Source organism: Hyla sarda, chromosome 8 (assembly GCF_029499605.1).
Source record: "Hyla sarda isolate aHylSar1 chromosome 8, aHylSar1.hap1, whole genome shotgun sequence".
In the NCBI taxonomy this organism is placed as follows: domain Eukaryota; kingdom Metazoa; phylum Chordata; class Amphibia; order Anura; family Hylidae; genus Hyla; species Hyla sarda.
The window spans coordinates 154,029,013-154,052,909 of NC_079196.1; the positions used below are offsets into that span (position 1 = coordinate 154,029,013).

A 23,897-nucleotide genomic window follows, 5' to 3' on the forward strand; every position below is an offset into this window, starting at 1 on the left:
AGAGCGAGTCAGGTACGGGAGCCGGGGTGCGCATCGCGAGCGGGCGCTACCCGCATCGCGAATCGCATCCCGGCTGGAAGCGGAATCGCAGCGCCCCGGGTCAGTGGATCTGACCGGAGCGCTGCAGTGGGGAGAGTGTAGCGAGCGCTCCGGGGAGGAGCGGGGACCCGGAGCGCTCGGCGTAACAATATAGTGGCTGAATGAGACAGTGTGGAGGTAGCGGCAGCATGAGGAGAGCATATAGTTGCAGAATGAGACAGCCTGGAGGGGGCAGCAGCATCAGGAGTCCTGAAAGTGACCCGATGACAGAGTGGTGCGGTGGGTGGCAATAACAGTACCCGGTGATGAGGGTCAGTGAAAAAAGGAGAACTGGGCATTAGATGTGTGGCATCAGAATAGTAGCTGAAGCAGGTAGGCAGAAGAAAACAGTTTCTTTGGTAAAAGTGTTAGTGTGAGGATATGCATTATGTAAAACTTAAATTTTAATATTATGCTTAGGATAAAATATATGGACCCAGAATTTTATTTTAAATCAAACAAAAGGAAAGGTGTGCAATAACACCATGTGCCACCTACACCACCAAGTATTGATGTGATGCAAAGACCTCTAAAAGGTGAAAGGGAATAACGTATGTTCCATTGTAACCGGTGGGGGTAAACACTTACCCTGTAAGGTCCTACTCTCGCATTATTAATTCCCTTCTTGGCAAGTGTTACTCACCCTAAAAAGTTCGGCCCATGGCAGGAACCTCTTTTGCTACTCTGATGTTTTTTAAGAAGACAAAATAAAATCTTGTGTTTTATATCTGTCAGTCGCTGTGTACTACACCCAAAATTCCACTTTCTCTCTCAATCTCACTCCCTTCCCTTTCAGTGCTTCTAGGCAAGATTTGTGCTTGAGCTGAATCGCTGCTGTTCTGTGCAACACACTGCTCTCTGTCCCTCTCTGTAATAAAATGCTGTAGTGACTGGGAAGGGAATCGCTGCAGTAAAAATGCTTTTCTGTGCCCCACACACTTCTCTCTGTCCCTCTGTGTAACAGAACGCTGATGTGACTAGGAGTTGAATAGCTGCTGGAAAAAGCTTTTCTGGCCAACACACAGTGCTGTCTGTCCCTATCTATCTCTCTGCAATGAAAGGCTGATGTGACTGGCTGCAATGTGGTTGCCGATTATATAGGGCTGTGACATCACATGGGTGACTGGCTGCTGATAAGCCGCATGCTGCATGTGATTCAGGGTCATCCGCCTACCCTTGTTCCTGCCTTCCCAGGATTCCTTGCTCCATGTACTCACACGTGGATCCGCAATTTTAGATGCCTTGGAGCCTGGACTGCATTAAATGGAGTTTAATGAAGCAATTTGCGCGATCGAATTGAGCTGATATGCGCATCCGTGGCAAATCGAATTTTTTTGAAATTTGTAATGAATTTGGACTTGGCAGATTCGATTTGCTTATCCCTTCCCCCTACTCATGTGATCACCTTAAGGAGGACCGCTGTGATAAACAGTCACACAACTACCAGAATTAGAGAAAAATCACTTTTTTATTTATCTTTGGGGATAAAAGCAAAAAAGAAGTATTCCACCCTATTTTTTTTATATTATATTAATTGTAAAAGATAATTGTTTAAGGCAACGTCAACTATTGCAACTATTGTTTTAGTTACAAACTCTGAACAAAACCTGTGTATTTTAATTCTGCCCCTATGTATTCTTCCATCTGTTCCCTACTTCTTGCTAACGTTCATTCAGTAGATTACTTGTAAACATGCATAATATTATGTCCAATACCATGTATGACTGTATAGTGTCATGAAACAGTGGTATTTTCCTATATAATTATATTAGATAATTTAATGTTTTACAGTTAATAAATATAATCCCTAAAATAAAAAATATAAAAAATTGTATACACAGGGCCAGCAAAAATAATTCTTTAGTGCATGTTAAGGGAATAAAATTTATAATATTACAGTTTTAACCATATTATGTACACAGGGGGTAGCAATGCAGGAAGTCTATAAGGTGGACCTTCAGCCAATGGATGCAGAGCATTGAGTTATGTCAAGGGCATGGCAATTTCTCTCGTACAACTCAGTACAGTGTTATTTCTTGTAATTCTATGGATAGTATAGTGTATCTTGCAAATTTGAATTTGAGGGACCAAAAATGAATAACCCTAGTATGTTAAATAAACTTAATACTTCTGTTTAAATAAGTCTTAACAATATATATTTTATGAGTTTTGCTTTAAATACTTTATAGGTAAAGGCATTTTTTTTGTGGTTTACTTTCGTTTTTCGAATTAACGGTGGGTTAGATATAGCCTAAAGGCATTTATGTTACACCCTGATGATCTCCTAACAAATGACTTCTAATTATTTATAATTAGTTGACCACACAATGATTGCTGAACTGTAAAAAAAAAATCCTAAATAAAACTAATCCCTAGATAGCAAGAGTCCCAGAAGGAAAAAGCAATGTTACTCTTGGATCAAAAATAATTACATGACTTTGATAGGTCACCACTGACTTCACTTCCATTTCAGGGACCTGGCCTCAAAGTAAGCTAAGCTAAACCTTAATATCAAAAAGAAAAGTATAGGTATATGTTACCAAGGCACTGCTGTACTATGCCAAAATATTTACAATGACAATGGAAGTTACATATACTGTATATTTACAATGATTATGGAAATTACATATATGATTATTAATTATTTATTTCATAATGATTTTTCATGGCAGTTGAATTTTGCTACATACTGTTTACAAACTGCTCATGACAGTTCCTGACACGGACAGAGGTGTCAGCAGAGAGCACTTCTGGAAAGAACTACACAGCTTCCTTTGTAGTATACAACAGCTGATTATTACTAGAAGGACTAAGATTTTTAAATAGAATTTACAAATTTGTATAACTTTCTGGCACTTGTTGATTAAAAAATTGTTTTCCATCAGAGTATCCCTTTAATAAGTATCTACAGAAATAAAGAACATACAGATGTGTCCAAGATGACTAGCTTGGAATAAAGCATGATACTGTATTGGGAGAAGTGTAAGCTACATGTTTGTATGTGTGACTACCCAGTAACAGTAAAGGAAGTTGCAGACTGTTGAGGGTTTTGCTAGACAATATTGTGTAAAATTTGTAACATGAGATATAGGACTTTTTATCTAAATTCAGGAAAGGATAATGGTGATCACTTCTGTAACTAATATAGGTAAAGCAAGTTCAGTAGGAGAACTGTCTTTTACAGTCATGGCACCCCTGAAATTTTTCAAGAAAATGAAGTATTTCTCACAGAAAAGGATTGCAGTAACACATGTTTTGCTATACACATGTTTATTCCCTTTGTGTTTTTTGCAACTAAACCAAAAAAGGGAGGAAATAAAGCAAATTGGGCATAATGTCACACCAAACTACAAAAATGGGCTGGAAAAAAATTATTGGCACCTTTCAAAATTGTGGAAAAATAAGATTGTTTCAAGCATGTGATGCGCCTTTAAACTCACCTGGGGCAAGTAACAGGCGTGGACAATATAAAAAGGCACACCTGAAAAGAAGGAGAGATGTTCATCATGTGTCTGTGTGTGCCACACTAAGCATGGACAACAGAAAGAGAAGAGAACTGTTTGAGGACTTGAGAACCAAAATTGTGTCAAAATATCAACAATCTCAAGGTTACAAGTCAATCTCCAGAGATCTAGATTTGCCTTTGTCCGCATTGTGCCACATTATCAAGAAGTTTGCAACCCATGACACTGTAGCTAATCTCCCTGGACATGGACGGAAGATAAAAATTGATAAAAAAGTATCAATGCAGGATAGTCCGGATGGTGGATAAGCAGCCCCAAACAAGTTCCAAAGATATTCAAACTCTCCTTCAGGCTCAGGGAGCATCAGTGTCAGCGCGAACTATCCGTCGACATTTAAATGAAATGAAACGCTATGGCAAAAGACCCAGGAGGACCCCACTGCTGACACAGAGACATAAAGAAGCAAGACTACATTTTGCCAAAATAAACTTGAGTAAGGCAAAATCCTTCTGGGAAAATGTCTTGTGGACAGATGAGACCAAGATAGAGCTTTTTGGTAAAGCACACCATTCTACTGTTTACCAAAAACGAAATGAAGCCTACAAAAGAAAAGAACACAGTACCTACAGTGAAATATGGTGGGGATTCAATGTTTTGAGGTTGTTTTGCTGCCTCTGGCACTGGGTGCCTTGAATGTGTGCAAGGCAACATGAAATCTGAGGATTACCAACGGATTTTGGGTCACACTGTACAGCCCAGTGTCAGAAAGCCGGGCTTGAGTCCGAGATCTGGAGTCTTCCAGCAGGACAATGACCCCAAACATACATCAAAAAGCACCCAAAAATGGATGGCAACAATGTGCTGGAGAGTTCTGAAGTGGCCAGCAATGTGTTCCGATCTAAATCCCATTGAACACGTGTAGAGAGATCTTAAAATTGCTGTTGGGAAAAGGTGCCCTTCCAATAAGAGAGACCTGGAGCAGTTTGCAAAGGAAGAGTGGTCCAACACTCCGGCTGAGATGTGTAAGAAGCTTATTTCAGTTATTTTTTCCAAAGCGTGTGCAACCAAATATTAAGTTAAGGGTGCCAGTAATTTTCTCCAGCCCATTTTTGGAGTTTGATGTGACATTATGTCCAATTTGCTTTTTTTTTTTGTCCCTTTTTGGTTTCATTCCAATACACACAAAGGGAATAAACCGGTGTATAGCAAAACGTGTTAGTGCAATCCTTTTCTATGAGAAATACTTAATTTTCTTGAAAAATTTCAGGGGTGCCAACATTTACGGCTATGACTGTATATTGTACAGGTAGTAAGCAGTAAAGTACTGATGTATTAATGGGAAAACAGTGAGGACAACTGACATGGAAAAGGACTTGGGAGTGTTAGTTAATAGTTAATTTAACTGTAGTGACCAGTGTTGGGCAGCTGCTGCTAAAGCAAATAAAATGAGGGGCATCAAAAGAGACATGGAAGCACATGAAAAGGAAATCATTGTACCACTTTACAAATCACTAGTCAGACAACACATAGAATACTGTGTACAGTACTGGACCCCTGTGTACAAGAAAGATATAGTGAAGCTGGAGATAAGGGGAGCAACCAGAGTAATATGGGGAATGGGAGGACTACAGTACCCAGAAAGATTATTAGGATTATTTAGTTTAGAAAAAAGAAGGCTTAGGGGCGATCTAATAACTATGTATAAATAACTATGTACAAATATACCCAGGACTGTTTCTATAACAAGGGGGCATCCTCTACGTCGAAAGGAAAGAAGGTTTCTACACCAGCACAGACGGAGGTTCTTTACTGTAAGGCTAAGTTTCTACAAGAAAAAAATGCCACAGCCTTTTCCTGTGTTTGGCATTTTTTCCAGCGTTTTTTGCCTCTGAGTGGAAATTGCATATTTGGCCCCTTTGACATTTTTTTTCAAAATTAGTTGGGTACCAAAAAATAAATAAAAAAATAAAAAAGGATGCAGTAGTGATGGAAAAAAATCAACCCCCCTGTGTAATGTATAGATGCAGGCGGGTGGCCACTCTTCTATGGTCCCCTGCACTGGCTTATATATACACCTATTCATATTTCCCACAGAGAGTTGTGATTGGCTGGAACCATCTGGCCAATCAAAGCTCTCTGTGGGAAATATGAATAGGTGTGTATATATATATATATATATATATATATATATATATATATATACGGCAGTGCAGGGGACCGTAGAAGAGCGGCCGGCCGCATCTATAAATTATACAGAAGGATCGCAACAGAACTGGGGTGATCTGTCAATTATTACATGTACTACTACTCCCATCATTGAACAGTATGTTCCATGTTGGGAGTAGCAGTACTGCCTAACAAAAATTAAAAAATAAAGAAAAAAAATTTGAAAAACACACACACACACACACTGAATGAACTAATTGCATAAAATACTTTCGTCTTTACATAGTTAAATGTGCTGACAACAAAATCACACAAAAATTTTCAATGGAAATCAAATTTATCAACCTATGGAGGTCTGGATATGGAGTCACACTCAAAATCAAAGTGGAAAACCACACTACAGGCTGATCCAACTTTGATGTAATGTCCTTAAAACAAGTCAAAATGAGGCTCAGTAGTGTGTATGGCCTCCCCGTGCCTGTATGACCTCCCTACAATGCCTGGGCATGCTCCTGATGAGGTGGTGGATGTTCTCCTGAGGGATGTCCTCCCAGACCTGGACTAAAGCATCTATTAACTCCTGGACAGTCTGTGGTGCAACGTGGCATTGGTGGATGGAGTGATACATGATGTCCCAGATGTGCTCATTCAGATTCAGGTCTGGGGAACGGGCGGGCCGGTGCATAGCATCAATGCCTTCCTCATGCAGGAACTGCTGACACACTCCAGCCAAATGAGGTCTAGCAATGTCTTGCATTAGGAGGAACGCAGGGCCAACCGCACCAGCATATGGTCTCACAAGGGGTCTGAGGATCTCATCTCGGTACCTAATGGCAGTCAGGCTACCTCTGTCAAGCACATGGAGGGCTGTGCGGCCCCCAAAGAAATGCCACCCCACACCATTACTAACCCACTGCCAAACCGGTCATGCTGGAGGATGTTGCAGGCCGCAGACAATTCTCCACGGCATCTCCAGACTCTGTCACGTCTGTCACATGTGCTCAGTGTGAACCTGCATTCATCTGTGAAGAGCGCAGGGTGCCAGTGGCGCATTTGGCAATCATGATGTTCTCTAGCAAATGCGAAATGTCCTGCACGGTGTTGGGCTGTAAGCACAACTCCCACTTGTGGATGTCGGGCCCTTATACCACCCTCATGGAGTCTGTTTCTGACCGTTTGAGTGGACACGTGCATATTTGTGGCCTGCTGGAGGTCATTTTGCAGGGCTCTGGCAGTGCTCCTCCTTCTTCTCCTTGCACAAATGGGGAGGCAGTGGTCCGGCTGCTTGGTTGTTGCCCTCCTACGGCCTTCTCCACATCTCCTGATGTACTGGCCTGTTTCCTGGTAGCACCTCCATGTTCTGGACACTACCCTGACAGACACAGCAAACCTTCTTGCCACAGCTTGCATTGATGTGCCATTCTGGATGAGCTGCACTGCCTGAGCCACTTGTGTTGGTTGTAGACTCCGTCTCCTTCTACCACTGGAGTGAAAGCACCACCAGCATTCAAAAGTGACCCAAACATCAGCCAGGAAGCATAGGAACTGAGAAGTGGTCTGTGGTCACCACCTGCAGAACCACACCTTTATTGGGGGTGTCTTACTAATTGCCTATATTTTCCACCTGTTGTTTGTTCCATTTGCACAACAGCATGTGAAATTGATTGTCAAGCAGTGCTGCTTCCTGAGTGGATAGTGTGATTGCAATGTGATTGACTTACATTGTGTTGTTTAAGTGTTCCCTTTATTTTTTTTGAGCAGTGAACTTTTGTGGCATCCAATGGCATACAGTACCATGGAAAGTATACACTGTAGTAAGAGGTGATGCATGTGAATGTAGAGCTGCAGTTTCCTCAATGTTGCACCATAGCCATGTTTACAGTGGTGTCTACGTCTGTACACATAAGGCAGAGAGCAGTATATTACATATACTATCAGTACAAGAAGTCCAAAAACACAGCACCAATCAGGTCACAGATCTTTAAAAAGCTGGGTTGTCTTTATTCTCCCCAAAAAACAATAGCAAAGTTTCGGCAGTGGTAGCCTTTATCAAGCATATATTACCGGTATATACAGTGAACCCTGACTTACGATGGCCCCGACATACGATCATTTCAACATACGATGGCCTCTCAGAGGCCATCGTATGTTGAAGGCAGCATCAACGTTGGGGCCATCACAAAAACTGCTATCCGGCAGTGATGACGGCGATGGAGAGCGACGATCCAGGGCAGTGGAATCTTTCCGGAGCGGCGGGGACACGTGAGTATAACTTTGTACACTATTATTGCACGGATCCCTCAACATATGATAAATACAAGTAACGATGTTTCATTTGGAACTAATTACCATCGTATGTTGAGGGATCACTGTACCATGAACTTGATCTTAAATAAGTGCAATTATTTTGTCATATGTAGATATAGAATATCTATAGAAATGCATCCAAATTTGTCAGCACCATTTTTTTAAGATTACAAAACAAACTGTCCATATTGTTTATAACTTTATGTGAACCAGAATAATCAATAAATTCCACACAGATAAACCAATACTAAGACTCTCGGCAGTCACCTTTACCTTGGAAACAATCTTTTAAGTATAGATAATTACAGTATTTTCTGCAACTATTTGCAAGTACAAATTGCGGGACACAGACAAGGGCAATATTTCCACTTGGTAAATGCTTTGATTATTCTGTATATGCTGTCTCCCATATGAAAGGAGATTTTTGGGCAGTAAAAACAGACAAAGCTCCAAGGTTACATGAGAAAGTTTTTTCCTTATTTTGTGAAATTGTGTTTTTAAAAAAGATATAAGACACAGCAAGGTCCATCTTTTAAGTAAACCAAAAGTGGATTATTAGTCTGCTTCATAGCAATGAGGGAAAGGGGCAAAACTAATGAAGTTTTAGGGCTAACTATAAATTCTAAAGGAGGAATTGTATAAATAGCAATTTCTTATCATAGTTTTATTTTACCTTTAATGACTGTGGATAGAATTATTCCTATAACAATATCTTAAAGGGGTACTCCACTGGAAAACATTTTCTTTTAAATCAACTGGTACCAGAAAGTTAAACAGATTTGTAAATTACTTCTATTAAAAAATCCCAATCCTTCCAGTACTTATCAGCTGCTGTATAATACACTTTTCTTTTTGAATTTCCTTTCTGCCTGACCACAAGTTTATGACATGGACAGAGGTGTCAGCAGAGAGCAGTTGTGGCCAGACAGAAAATAAATTAAAAAAATTAAATAACTTCCTCTGGAGCATACAGCAGCTGATAAGTACTGGAAGGATTGGGATTTTTTAATAGAAGTAATTTACAAATCTGTTTAACTTTCTGGTACCAGTTGATTTAAAAGAAAATGTTTTTCCAGTGGAGTACCACTTTAACTGGATTTTTATTTACTTGTGTTATTGTAGGTTCTCTAAAGCTGAAGTTACAGTAATAACATTAACACTCACGCTAATATTAATAAATACAGACCCAACCATACTCATAAGAAAACTTATCCCAAACATACCATCTATCACTTCAGATAGGGAACATTTACACAGCAAAGCCACAGCAAAAACTCTGTACATTGAAACTCTGTGTGTAGAGAGATTATATATCCAAGAGGATTACTTCTAGGGGAGAATGCTTTCACTGTTAGGTATGGTGGTAAATTGGATAGAGAAAACAGATTTACGGTGTGGGCCACAGGAGGCTACAGATACTGTTTTACTGGGGCTTTAAATGGAGTAGTGCAGTGAAAAAGAACTTATCCCCTATCCAAAGATCCGGCCGCTGGGCCACGTCCGCGATCTCTTGAACGGGGCCCAGGCAGTCTGCCAGAAGTGGCTGTTCTGACCTCCACAGTAAGCCGACATGCCCCCTCTATGTATATCTGTGGGATACATGGAGGGGGCATGTCAGCCACCACACCATGCGGAGGTCAGCACGCCGCCTTCCAGCAGATTGCCAGGGCCCAGTTCAGTAGATCGCAGTGTCCCAGATGTCGGACCCCCTGCGATCTATAACTTAAGCCCTGCCCTTTGGATAGGAGATAAGTTATATTTCTCTACAGTATTCCTTTAATAGTAGAAGACAACAAGAGGTCTGAATGCTGTCTAAAGCTGAATGCTTAACAATATCGGAGCTGTCCACCATTCAGGTGCTGAGCTGCATCCAGACACATAGCATCTTCAGCATATAGTTATGTAGCTTTAGTGGGCAAAGTACAGATATAAACTCCAGATTTTACATAGTCACATACAGCATTTTAGTTTTAAGTACAGTGTTGGCCAAATATATGTGTACCTGTCATTAGCAAAAACGTTTTATATAATGCAGAAAATAACATTATATATATTTGTAATATACATTGGCTTAAAATGTGTATATTTTTGTCCTTACAGTTATTGACTGTGTGTCTCTGTGAGGAGAGAGGAGACCAAATACAGGAAGCAGGGCTCTCTACACTGAGGGCAAGCAAGGCTCTGTGCACTGAGGACAAGCAGGGCTCTGTAAACTGAGAACAAGGAAGGCTCTGTGCAATGAGGACAAAGAGGGATCTGTAATCTGAAGACAAACAGGGCTCTGTACACTGAGGACAAGCAGGGCTCTGTACACTGAGAACAAGCAGGGCTCTGTGCAGTGAGGAAAAGCAGGGCTCTGTACACTGAGGACAAGCAGGGCTCTGTGCAGTGAGGACAAGCAGGGCTCTGTGCGCTGAGGACAAGCAGGGCTCTGTGCAGTGAGGAAAAGCAGGGCTATGTGCACTGAGAACAAACAGGGCTCTGTGCAGTGGTGACAAGCAGGGCTCTGTACACTGAGAACAAGCAGGGCTCTGTGCGGTGAGAACAATCAGGGCTCTGTACACTGAGGACAAGCAGAGCTCTGTATACTGAGGACAAGCAGGGCTCTGTGCCGTGAGAACAAGCAGGGCTCTGTGCAGTGGGGACAAGCAGGGCTCTGTCCCGTGAGAACAAGCAGGGCTCTGTGCAGTGGGGACAAGCAGGGCTCTGTATACTGAGGACAAGCAGGGCTCTATAAACTGAGGACAATCAGGGCTTTTTACACAGAGAACAAGCAGGGCTCTATGCAGTGAGGACAAGCAGGGCTCTGTACACTGAGGACAAGCAGGGCTCTGTACACTGAGGACAAGCAGGGCTCTGTACACTGAGGACAAGCAGGGCTCTGTACACTGAGGATGAGCGGGGTTCTGTACACTGAGGACAAGCAGGGCTCTACACTGAGGACAAGCAGGGCTCTCTACACTGAGGACAAGCAGGGCTCTACACTGAGGACAAGCAGGGCTCTGTGCACTGAGGACAAGCAGGGCTCTGTGCACTGAGGACAAGCAGGGCACTGTGCACTAAGGACAAGCAGGGCTCTGTGCAGTGATAACAAGCAGGGCTCTGTGCAGTGGGGACAAGCAGGGCTCTGTATACTGAGGACAAGCAGGGCTCTGTACACTGAGGACAAGCAGGGCTCTGTACACAGAGAACAAGCAGGGCTCTGTGCAGTGGGGACAAGCAGACTTCTGTGCACTAAGGACAAGCAGGGCTCTGTGCACTAAGGACAAGCAGGGCTCTGTGCACTAAGGACAAGCAGGGCTCTGTGCACTGAGGACAAGCAGGGCTCTTTGCACTGAGGACAAGCAGGGCTCTGGGCTTTCAGGATAAGCAGGGCTCTGTTCACTGAGGACAAGCAGGGCTCTGTACACTGGGGGCAAGCAGGGCGCTGGGCTCTCAGGACAAGCAGGGCTCTGTTCACTGATAACTAGCAGGGCTCTGTACACTGAGGGCAAGCAAGGCTCTGTGCACTGAGAACAAGCAGGGCTCTGTAAACTGAGAACAAGCAGGGCTCTGTGCAATGAGGACAAGGAGGGATCTGCAATCTGAGGACAAGCAGGGCTCTGTACACTGAGGACAAGCAGGGCTCTGTGCAGTGAGGACAAGCAGGGCTCTGTGCACTGAGGACAAGCAGGGCTCTGTACGCTGAGGACGATCAGGGCTCTGTGCAGTGAGGAAAAGCAGGGCTCTATACACTAAGGACAAGCAGGGCTCTGTGCAGTGGAGACAAGCAGGGCTCTATACTGAGGACAAGCAGGGCTCTGTGCTGTGAGGAAAAGCAGGGCTATTTGCACTAAGGACAAGCAGGGCTCTGTGCAATGAGGACAAGCAGGGCTCTGGGCTCTCAGGACAAGCAGGGCTCTGTTCACTGATGACAAGCAGGGCTCTGTACACTGAGGACAAGCAGGGCTCTGTGCAGTGAGGAAAAGCAGGGCTATGTGCACTAAGGACAAGCAGGGCTATATGCAGTGGGGACAAGCAGGGCTCTATACTGAGGACAAGCAGGGCTCTGTGCACTGAGGACAAGCAGGGCTCTGGGCTCTCAGGACAAGCAGGGCTCTGTTCACTGATGACAAGCAGGGCTCTGTACACTGAGGACAAGCAGGGCTCTGTGCAGTGAGGAAAAGCAGGGCTATGTGCACTAAGGACAAGCAGGGCTATATGCAGTGAGGACAAGCAGGGCTCTGTGCACTGAGGACAAACAGGGCTCTGTACACTGAGGACAAGCAGGGCTCGGTACACTGAGGAAAAGAAGGGCTCTGTGCACTGAGGACAAGCAGGGCTTTGTACACTGAGAACAAGAAGGGCTCTGTACACTGAGGACAAGAAGGGCTCTGTACAATGAGGACAAGCAGGGCTCTGTACACTGAGGACAAGCAGGGCTCTGCACAGTGAGGACAAGCAGGGCTCTGTACACTGAGGACAAGCAGGGATCTGTACACTGAGGACAAGAAGGGCTCTGAACACTGAGGACAAGCAGGGCTCTGTACACTGAGGACAAGCAGGGCTCTGTACACTGAGAACAAGAAGGGCTCTGTACACTGAGGACAAGAAGGGCTCTGTACACTGAGGACAAGCAGGGCTCTGTACAGTGAGGACAAGCAGGGTTCTGTGCACTGAGGACAAGCAGGGCTCTGTACAGTGAGGACAAGCAGGACTCTGTGCACTATGGACAATAAGGGCTCTGTACACTGAGGACAAGCAGGGCTCTGTACACTGAGGACAAGCAGGGATCTGTACACTGAGGACAAGAAGGGCTTTGTACACTGAGAACAAGAAGGGCTCTGTACACTGAGGACAAGAAGGGCTCTGTACAATGAGGACAAGCAGGGCTCTGTACACTGAGGACAAGCAGGGCTCTGCACAGTGAGGACAAGCAGGGTTCTGTACACTGAGGACAAGCAGGGATCTGTACACTGAGGACAAGAAGGGCTCTGAACACTGAGGACAAGCAGGGCTCTGTACACTGAGGACAAGCAGGGCTCTGTACACTGAGAACAAGAAGGGCTCTGTACACTGAGGACAAGAAGGGCTCTGTACACTGAGGACAAGCAGGGCTCTGTACAGTGAGGACAAGCAGGGTTCTGTGCACTGAGGACAAGCAGGGCTCTGTACAGTGAGGACAAGCAGGACTCTGTGCACTATGGACAATAAGGGCTCTGTACACTGAGGACAAGCAGGGCTCTGTACACTGAGGACAAGCAGGGATCTGTACACTGAGGACAAGAAGGGCTCTGTACAATGAGGACAAGCAGGGCTCTGTACACTGAGGACAAGCAGGGCTCTGCACAGTGAGGACAAGCAGGGTTCTGTACACTGAGGACAAGCAGGGATCTGTACACTGAGGACAAGAAGGGCTCTGAACACTGAGGACAAGCAGGGCTCTGTACACTGAGGACAAGCAGGGCTCTGTACACTGAGAACAAGAAGGGCTCTGTACACTGAGGACAAGAAGGGCTCTGTACACTGAGGACAAGCAGGGCTCTGTACAGTGAGGACAAGCAGGGTTCTGTGCACTGAGGACAAGCAGGGCTCTGTACAGTGAGGACAAGCAGGACTCTGTGCACTATGGACAATAAGGGCTCTGTACACTGAGGACAAGCAGGGCTCTGTACACTGAGGACAAGCAGGGATCTGTACACTGAGGACAAGAAGGGTTCTGTACACTGAGGACAAGCAGGGCTCGTGTGCACTGAGGACAAGCAGGGCTCTGTACAGTGAGGACAATATATATATATATATATATATATATATTTTTTTTTTTTTTTTTTTTTTTAACCAATGTTTATTACAAATATACTTATAATGGCACTGAGGACAAGAAGGGCTCTGAACACTGAGGACAAGCAGGCTCTGTACACTGAGGACAAGCAGGGCTCTGTACACTGAGAACAAGAAGGGCTCTGTACACTGAGGACAAGCAGGGCTCTGTACACTGAGGACAAGCAGGGCTCTGTACACTGAGAACAAGAAGGGCTCTGTACACTGAGGACAAGAAGGGCTCTGTACAATGAGGACAAGCAGGGCTCTGTACACTGAGGACAAGCAGGGCTCTGTACAGTGAGGACAAGCAGAGCTCTGTGCACTGAGGACAAGCAGGGCTCTGTATAGTGAGGACAAGCAGGGCTCTGTGCACTATGGACAATAAGGGCTCTGTACACTGAGGACAAGCAGGGCTCTGTACACTGAGGACAAGCAGGGATCTGTACACTGAGGACAAGAAGGGCTCTGTACACTGAGGACAAGCAGGGCTCTGTGCACTAAGGACAAGCAGGGCTCTGTACAGTGAGGACAATATATATATATATATATATATATATATATATATATTTTTTTTTTTTTTTTTAACCAATGTTTATTACAAATATACTTATAATGGCATTATCTACATTATATAAAAAGTTTTTGCTAATGACAGGTACACAGGTAATAGAAATGTAGAAAAAGAAAATGTCATTTTGATTGTTGTTTTGCCTTGTTTCTCAACACAGACAAAAAAAAACATGTTTTTCTTAGGCCAATATCAAGAATGAAATCCATTCAGTCATTAAATTGAGATTGAGATTGAACAAGTTCCTGTGTTGAGTCATACAGGTGCTGTGTGACCAAGCTAAAATACCTTCTACCATCATTTGCTGTTTGGTTGTTATAGATTATTTTTTTTTTTTTTACAGAACTTTAGATTTGCCTATAATTTCTCTATTGGCTGTTGCTTGGCCAAGATAACACTTTAATGTCATCATCCTCAAGAAAGGGTGAAATGGGGCAACATCATGCATGAAGGTACAGGGGGGAGCTTTATCAAAACCTGTGCAGAGGAAAAGTTGACCAGTTGCCCATAACAATCAATCAGTGCTTATTTCATTTTCCAGAGGCCTAAAAATGAAAGAAGCAAGCTGATTGCTATGGGCAACTGGTCAACTATTCTCTCTGCAGGTTTTGATAAATCTCCCCCACAGTCTCCTATGTCTGTAAATCCCTTTTTCTTTGCCCGTTTATATAGACGTTGTACTTGTATAGTGTCTGCTTTATATCATTCTTCATGAAGTAGAGCCTACCTCTCCTAAAATGGTCATTAGGCTCCTTACCATGGCCTGAGTGGGGTGCTAGACTTTCTGGAAGATGCTTCTGTCTCTTATTTGTTCTCCAGGCTGTCATCTGACATTATTGCACAACTGCTAGCATAATCTTCCTAAGTAACCAAAAATATGATAGGTTTTATGAAATCATCCATCAAAAATGTAAAGAACATATACTGGTAAATTCAATATGTTTCACTTGTTTCCAGTCTGTTGACCAGTTTTCAAACTGTTTAGATCAATTAAGTCTTATATTTCCTTTATCTGTGTAGTCAGTTGCTGTTTCTTCAAAGGTGGAGGAGTTTGGCTTTATGTGAAATCGTGTCTGAAGGCCGCACTGCGGGAGGATATTTGGGAGGGAAACGATACTGTGGAGTCATTATGGGTAGAAATATACTGAGATGAAAATAAAAGAATTCTGATAGGGGTTTGCTATAAGCCACCAAACATAATGGAAAAGCCAGAAGTTCAATTACTGAGGCAAATAAACAAGGCAGCAAATCAGAATGATGTGATAATAATGGGGGGCTTTAACTATCCTGATATAAACTGGGAGACCGAGATCTGTGAATCTAATAAAGGAAACAGGTTTCTGACTAACTAAAGACAATTCTCTGTCCCAAATGGTGCAGGGCCCGACCAGACGGGGCGCCCTACTAGATTTAAAATTAACCAACAGACCTGACAGAGTAACTAATGTGCAAGTAGAAGGTCACCTAGTAAATAGAGATCATAATATAATACGTTATAGCTTGTTTTTCAATAAGGGAACCTTGCGAGCGGCCACAAAAACAAGGAACTTTAGGCAAAGTTTGATCAACTCAGAGAAGCCCTTAACAATATAAAATGGGATAATATCCTCACAAATAAGATTACTGACACTAAATGGGAGACTTTTTAGAATATTTTTAATTCTTATGGTAGGATGTATATACCCTATGGGAATAAAAGGGTCAGGAATAAAAGAAAACCAATATGGTTGAATAAAAACGGTAAGGGGGCAATAAATGACAAAAATAAAGCATTTAAACTACTAAAACAGGATGGCAGTGAAGAAGCATTAAAAAGGTATAGAGAAAAATGTAAAATATGAAAAAAAAAAAACAGATAAAAGCCGCAAAAATAGAGACAGAAAGACTTATTGCCATAGAGAGTAAAACTAACCCCAAAAGTTTTTTTTTAAAAGGGGTTGTGCGCTGCCCTGACTTTCGGAGCTCCGCTCACAGCGTCCGGAAGTTCATTACTCCGAACGCTGTGTGCGGGCTTCCGTGTTCGCTGCTGCCGGGCATGACGTCTCACCCGCCCCCCTCGTGACAGCCCGGCGGCCGCGAACACGGAAGCCCGCACACATCGTTCGGAGTAATGAACTTCCGGACACTGTGAGCGGAGCTCTGAAAGTCAGGGCAGCGCACAACCCCTTTAACTATATAAATAGCAAAAAGGTTACAAATGAAAGTGTTGGCCCTTTAAAAATGATGAGGAAGAAATTATAAATGGGGATCAGGAAAAAGCTAATATATTAAACAAATTCTTCTCCACTATATTCTCTGAGGAAAATTAAATGCTAGGTGAAATACAGCGAGATAAGGTAAACTCCCCAGTACAGGTCACCTGTCTAACCCAGGAAGAAGTACAGTGACACCTACAAAAAATCAAAATAGACAAATTGCCAGGTCCAGATGGCATTCACCCCCGTGTTCTAAAGGAATTAAGTAATGTAATAGACAGACCCCTATTGATAATATTCAGGGACTCTATAGTAACAGGAGAAAGGTAGACAAAGCTCGGCACTGGTGTCTATGGCCTTAAACAGTCTTTAGCAGGCTCTGGCTATCTGCCAAACACTCAGCGCTGTAGCAAAGCAATCAACTGGCTGGAACCAAACGAGGTGCTCAATCCTCCAGAGTATACAGTGCAACATCCGTAAATAAAAAATAGAGAATGAGGAGGCACTCACGGTTTCACGGTGCAGCAGTTTTCTTTATTTTCAGTGCAGAGTTGGAGCAGTACAGCATCCACAGGACGCCATTGCCATTTCACTAGAAGGGTGTGAAACAATTGTCACTGCAGCTGTGCTCCTGCAATGGCTTCCTGCAGATGCTGTACTGCTCCAACCCTGCACTGAAAATAAAGAAAACTGCTGCACCGTGAAACTGTGAGTGCCTCCTCATTCTCTATTTCTTATCTATAGTAACAGGGACTGTTCCCCAGTACTGGCGCATAGCAAATGTGGTGCCAATATTTAAAAAGGGGTCAAAAGGTGACCCCAGGAATTATAGGCCTGTTAGTTTAAAAGCCATTGTATGTAAATTGCTTGAGGGTTTTCTAAGAGATGCTATTTTGGAGCATCTTTATAAAAAATAAATGTATGACTCCATATTAGCATGGCTTTATGAGGGATTGGTCATGTCAAACTAACCTGATCAGCTTTTATGAGGAGGTGAGCTCCAGACTGGACCAGGGGCAATCGCTGGATTTCGTATATTTGGATTTTTCCAAAGCATTTGATAAGGTGCCACATGAAAGGTTGGTGCATAAAATGAGAATGCTTGGACTGGGGGAAAATGTGTGCAAGTGGATAAGTAACTAGCTCAGTGATAGGAAACAGAGGGTGATTATTAATGGTACTTATTCTGATTGGGTGACTGTTACTAGGGGGATACTAGGGGGATATCAGTTTTGGGTCCTGTTCTATTTAATATATTCATTAATGACCTTGTAGAGGGGTTTAATAGTAAAGTTTACCACTTTACTAAACTCTGTAAAGTGGTAAACACTATAGAGGACAGTGAACTGTTACAAATGGATCTGGATAGGTTGGAGGTTTGAGCTGGGAAGTTGGGTTCAACACTGATAAATGTAAGGTAATGCAAATGGGCTGGGATAATATATTAAATGGGAGAACACTTGGGACGACTGACGTAGAAAAGGACTTGGGAGTATTAGTTTGTCAATAGTAAATTTAGCTGTAGTGACCAGTGTCGGGCAGCTGCTGCCAAGGCAAATAAAATCATGGGGGTGCATCAATAGGGGCATAGATGCTCACGACAAGGAAATAATTCTACTGCTGTACAAATCACTAGTCAGACCACACATGAAATACTGTGTACAGTACTGGGCACCAGTGTACAAGAAAGATGTAGTGGAGCTGGAGAGGGTTCTAAGACTGGCAACCAGGGTAATACAGGGAATGGGAGGACTACAGTACCCAGAAAGATTATCAGAATTAGAGTTATTTAGTTTAGAAAAAAGAAAGCTTAGGGGAGACCTAATAACTATGTATAAATATATCAGGGGACAGTACAGATATCTCTTCCATGATCTATTTATACCCAGGACTATATCTATAACAAGGGGGCATCCTCCACATCTTGAGGAAAGAAGGTTTCTACACAAGCACAGACGGGGGTTCTTTACTGTAAGAGCAGTGAGACTGTGGAATTCTCTGCCAGAGGAAGTGGTCATGGGGAACTCTGTAAAATGGATGCATTTTTGGAGAATAATAACATTACAGGTTATGGATTCTAGATATATATGGACAGTATGTTGATCCAGGGATCTATTCTGATGCCATATTTGGAGTCGGGAATTAATTTTTATCTCGAGTATGAGGGTTTTTTGCCTTCTTCTGGATCAACTCAGTAGGGACTCATTAGGGTTATAGGTTGAACTTGATGGACTCTGGTCTTTTTTCGACCTTATGAACTATGATATTATGTTACTATGCCTGCACACTCAAAGTCCAGAATCCAGAAGTCTTCATCGAACAGCTCTTAGACTTGTTAAAGCTCCATGTTGTTCCATAAAGCCCTGCAGCTGCCGGCTGGGACCTCCTCAATTTGCTTGGTCTACCCTGATAAGTTGTTGTCCTTTTGGGACCAGATTTACCAGAGTCTCTGGGGGGCAATGGTTTATTGGCCACTTTATTCTTTTGAATTCAACTGATGGATGTCATACTAACACCAACCTTATTAGAAAGTTTTGATCCATGAACATCATCTTTTACCTAAAATTCCATTTGAGCACACTTCCATAATGTGACAGTATCTTGATGTCACAAGGGTTATGATATGACACATGTGAAGATCATGGAAATAAAGGGTTACCTTGGCAAGGCAACAGTCCAGACATGAATCCAATAGAGGAATGATGGGCAGTTTTAGGGTCAGAAATGGATAAAAAAAGATCCATAACTAACAAGCACATAGTGGAGTGTAGGTTTTGTTTTGTTTTTTGCTATTCCGACCTTTTTTTTCCCATGGTATTTACTAATTTACTCCGCTTTTGGAAACTTTATACATGCTTTAAAGTGTAGGGTTTTCTTCCCAGAAAATTCACAGAGTGGTTTTCAGAAAACACGAGTGATTTTGAATGAAATGTAGGGAACACACCCCTTTTCCTGAAAACCACGTCCATTCTATAGGTTTTTTTTTTTTGTCACTCTTAGTGTTTCTGATTCTGTTGGGTTTTTTCTGTTGCACATTCTGTCGCATGGTCCGTGCAACAGAATTTAGGCGCAAAACCAACAAAAAGAGTAAGAATCTTGTAGTAAATGAGGGCCAATGTCTGTATCACTGAACACTTCAAAAACGTGTGCACTCGTATGCCTGAATGGGTTAAATCCTAGATATTAACCAAAGGATCATTTATAAAACATTCATATGACAATTTTTTCTATATGGACATGTTTGTCTTGTAAAACACAATATATTTGTTATTTGATATTCCTGTATGGAGATACACGACAAAATAACAGCAAACATTTCTATTAATTTAGCCAACGCTGTAGTATATTCTTTAATGATTTGAAAGTAATCAAATGTACAATATGCGTCCAAAGAATTCTATGTGCAGCGCACTGTAGGTCTGTTTCAAATGGATTTGCAATACTGCCAGGTCTATGAGGCCTAACTTTAGATTGAAGAAAGGTTTAAAAATGATTTAACCCCTTAAGGACACATGACGTACTGGAACGTCATGTGTCCGCTCCCGATCTATAACGTGGGGCCGTCATAGCGGGTCGGGCCCAGCCTCTATCAACGGCCGGGACCTGTGGCTAATAGCGCACGGCATTGATCGCTGTGCCGTGCGCTATTAACCCTTTAGACGCGGTGTTCAAAGTTGAACGCCGCATCTAAAGTGAAACTGAAACCATGCCGATTAGCTCAGTGGGCTGTTTGGGATAGCTGCGGCAAAATCGCGGCATCCCGAACAGCTTACAGGACAGCGGGAGGGTCCCTACCTGCCTCCTTGCTGTCCGATCGCCGAATGACTGCTCAGTGCCTGAGATCCAGGCATGAGCAGTCAAGCGGCAGAATCATCGATCACTGGTTTCTTATGAGAAACCAGTGACCAATGATAAAGATCAGTGTGTGCAGTGTTATAGGTCCCTATGGGAGCTATAACACTGCAAAAAAAAAAGTGAAAAAAAAAGTGAATAAATACCATTTAACCCCTTCCCTATTAAAAGTTTGAATCACCCCCCTTTTCCCATAAAAAAAAAACACAGTGTAAATAAAAATAAACATATATTGTATCGCCACGTGCGGAAATGTCCGAATTATAAAAATATATCATTAATTAAACCACACGGTCAATGGCGTGCGCGCAAAAAAATGTCAAAGTCCAAAATACAGCATTTTTGGTCACTTTTTATATCATGAAAAAATGAATAAAAAGCGATCAATAAGTCCTATCAATGCAAAAAAGGTACCGTTAAAAACTTCAGATCACGGTGCAAGAAATGAGCTCACATACCACCCCATACACGGAAAAATAAAAAAGTTATAGGGGTCAGAAATGACAATTTTAAACGTATTCATTTTCCTGCATGAACTTTAGATTTTTTCCAGAAGTAAAACAAAATCAAACCTATATATGTAGGGTATCATTTTAACCGTATGGACCTACAGAATAAATATCAGGTGTCATTGTTACCGAAAAATGTACTACGTAGAAACGGGAGCCCCCAAAATTACAAAATGGCTGTTTTTTTTCAATTTTTTCTCACAATGATTTTTTTTTCCGTTTCACCATAGATTTTTGGGCACAATGACTGATGTAATTGCAAAGTAGAATTGGTTTCGCAAAAAATAAGCCATCATATGGATTTTTAGGTGCAAAATTTTAAGAGTTATGATTTTTTAAAGGCAAGGAGCAAAAAACGAAAATGCAAAAACAGAAAAAACCTTGGTCCTTAAGGGGTTAAAGAAATACTTTAGATCTCAATATTTGTCTGAAGAAATTAATGTATAATATTTTCTACCCATAAATGATTATTTCTATAGCATAGTGTTAGGGCATATCACTAAGATATGCCATAACATTAGGATCGTGGAGGTCTATCATTCCATTTTGGTTTCTCCCTGCACAATGGTTGGCCAGAACTTCCCCAGGAAACTCAAAGGGGAAGATTTATCAAAACCTGTGCAAAGGAAAAGTTGTCCAGTTGCCAATATCAACCAATCAGATTGCTTCATTCATTTTGCAGAGGCCTTGTTAAAAATGAAAGAAGCAAGCTGATTGGTTGCTATGGGCAACTCAGCAACTTTTCCTCTGGACAAGTTTTGATAAATATCCCCCAAAGTGTTTTTTTACAAGGAAAGCCTAAGCCAGCAGTGCTGGGCCTTCATATTCAGGATTACTGGGAGTCCGAGGAGCTGAATCCCCACTGCTAAATAGAAGACGGCACCTGTGCTAGTTGGAAAAACCTATCAATTTTTTTTCATAAAAGTCAAAGTGAAATCCCCAAATAATATGAACAGTTTAATATACTTTGCAGGCCATTGTCTGGATACTTTGACATCCTTGTTACAAAAATTACAAATATATCTGCAAAAAATTTCTAGGAAGATAATGTAAAACACCATGAAAAGAAGCAAATCCTCTACTTACCAACTGCTTTAAGAGAAGCATATTTGTTAAGCTCCTTTCCAGGAGGCTGCTGCTCATATGGATTTGAAATCTGTCCCATGGTTGGAAAGGAATGTGGATGTGCCATCTGTGGAAGGTGTGGGGATGTTGGAACAACATTATTCATTTTTGAAGTATCTGCGGGAAAAGAGAAATGCTATTAATTAGACATCCAATGGCCTGTACCCTCAGGAATATACATCCAAAATGTTGTCATTTTGTACATCTGGCTATTAAAATTGTACTATAGTGTATATGAACCCTTTAAAGTGTATAAAATCACAATGTTAAGAAGACTTTCAACTCTAAGGACAATTTCCTGCTGAATTTGGACATAACAAAACTATTGATATTTTGTAATTTAGCCTGCTTAAAGGAAATCTGACATCAGTGTCACCTGCACTAGCCTGTAGGTACACTGATGACAACCATACTTACCTAATCCTGTTCCTTGCTCCCATTCTCCTGCTATCTTCCTCCGTATCTTCTGTTCAGGGGTTGACTTCGCGCGGGGCAGAGCTTCCTGCATCTTCGATTCTGCAGCGGTGACATCAGGAAGCTCTGCCCATGCACCCAGTCAGCCCCATAACGGAAAATACAGAAGAAGATAGCAGGAGAACCGGAGCACAGAAGAGTATCAGGTAAGTATGGTTGTTATCAGTGTCACCTGAACTACCTGTCTGCACTGACAGGTTAGTGGAGGTGACACTGATGACAGATTTCCTTTAAGATATACAGTAGATATGTCCATAAATTTAGCCATGGTACCCAGCATGAAAATATCAATGGAAAAATTGCTTAATATTACTTTTTTTTTTTTTAAAGGCAGAAGCTAGATTTCCCCATTAAATAAAGGAAAATTGTGACACTGAATATATAGTCCAGTCTGCAGAAGTCATGTTACAGAGCAGGGGAAACAAGTTTGATACTGCTTATTCTGGGCTAACTAGTCAAGTGGGCAGTCCTACTCAGTGATTGACAGCTATCTGTGTATAAGTGTGCTAACAGAGAGCTGCTAATCACAGAGATTTACATGAATAAATTACAAGATATCCTGAAACTTTTCCTACAATGCTATATATCAATCTTCTTAGCTTTCCTTTCCTATAACAATGAGTTCTACAGATTGGACTTTTCAGTGTGACAGGTTCTCTTTGGTGGAAACAACAAAGTCACATAACATTGTAAAAAAAAATGTCCAGCTGACCTTTATGTTTCTATATTTTCTATAAATTATTTTTACATAGACCTTTCAGGTTGGTATTTCATGTACAATGAAAACATCAAATAAAATTAGTACATTATAATTAACTATTTTACTCATGAGGAGAACAAAAAAAAAAAAAAAAAAAGGATAAACAAGTGAGGCCACAAAATATTTAAGGGAAAACTGTCAGCCTGTTCATCCACACCAAACCTAATACACTGGCTTATAGTGTGGGTAAGCAGGAGTCCGATGAGGGGTCACAGACTAAAATTGTTCCTTAGGTCCGGAGATATGTCCCCCAGAAGATCCACTGCTATATTCTGTGAATTGGCGCGGGACCCCATGGGCTCAATTTACATATTCATGTTCTGTGACTCGCTGGACACGTGAGCGCTCTGCTCTTTGCATAGAGCGCATGCGCTGACTGAGCGCTCTTGTGACCAGCGACTCCATGTCACTAGGAAGAGGAGTCACAGAACATAATTATGTAAAATGAGCCAGCAGGGCCCTGTCTCCAGTGCTCAATTTATGGAATATAGCAGTGGATCTTCTGAGGGACCTATCTCTGGACCTAAGGAATATATTTCAGTAAGTGACCCCTTGTCGAACTCCTGTTTACCCACACTATAACCCAGTGTATGGGGT

General features: G+C 42.2%; 1 protein-coding gene across 1 annotated transcript in view; it reads right to left on the bottom strand.

The window, feature by feature from the left end:
- SHISA9 (shisa family member 9) overlaps window positions 1-23,897 on the bottom strand; it is a 495,309-nt gene that overhangs the window by 61,245 nt on the left and 410,167 nt on the right. The window contains exon 3 of the mRNA XM_056536599.1: window positions 22,028-22,183. Within this exon, the coding sequence (XP_056392574.1) occupies window positions 22,028-22,183 (156 nt within the window). The remainder of the gene's footprint in view (window positions 1-22,027; window positions 22,184-23,897) is intronic.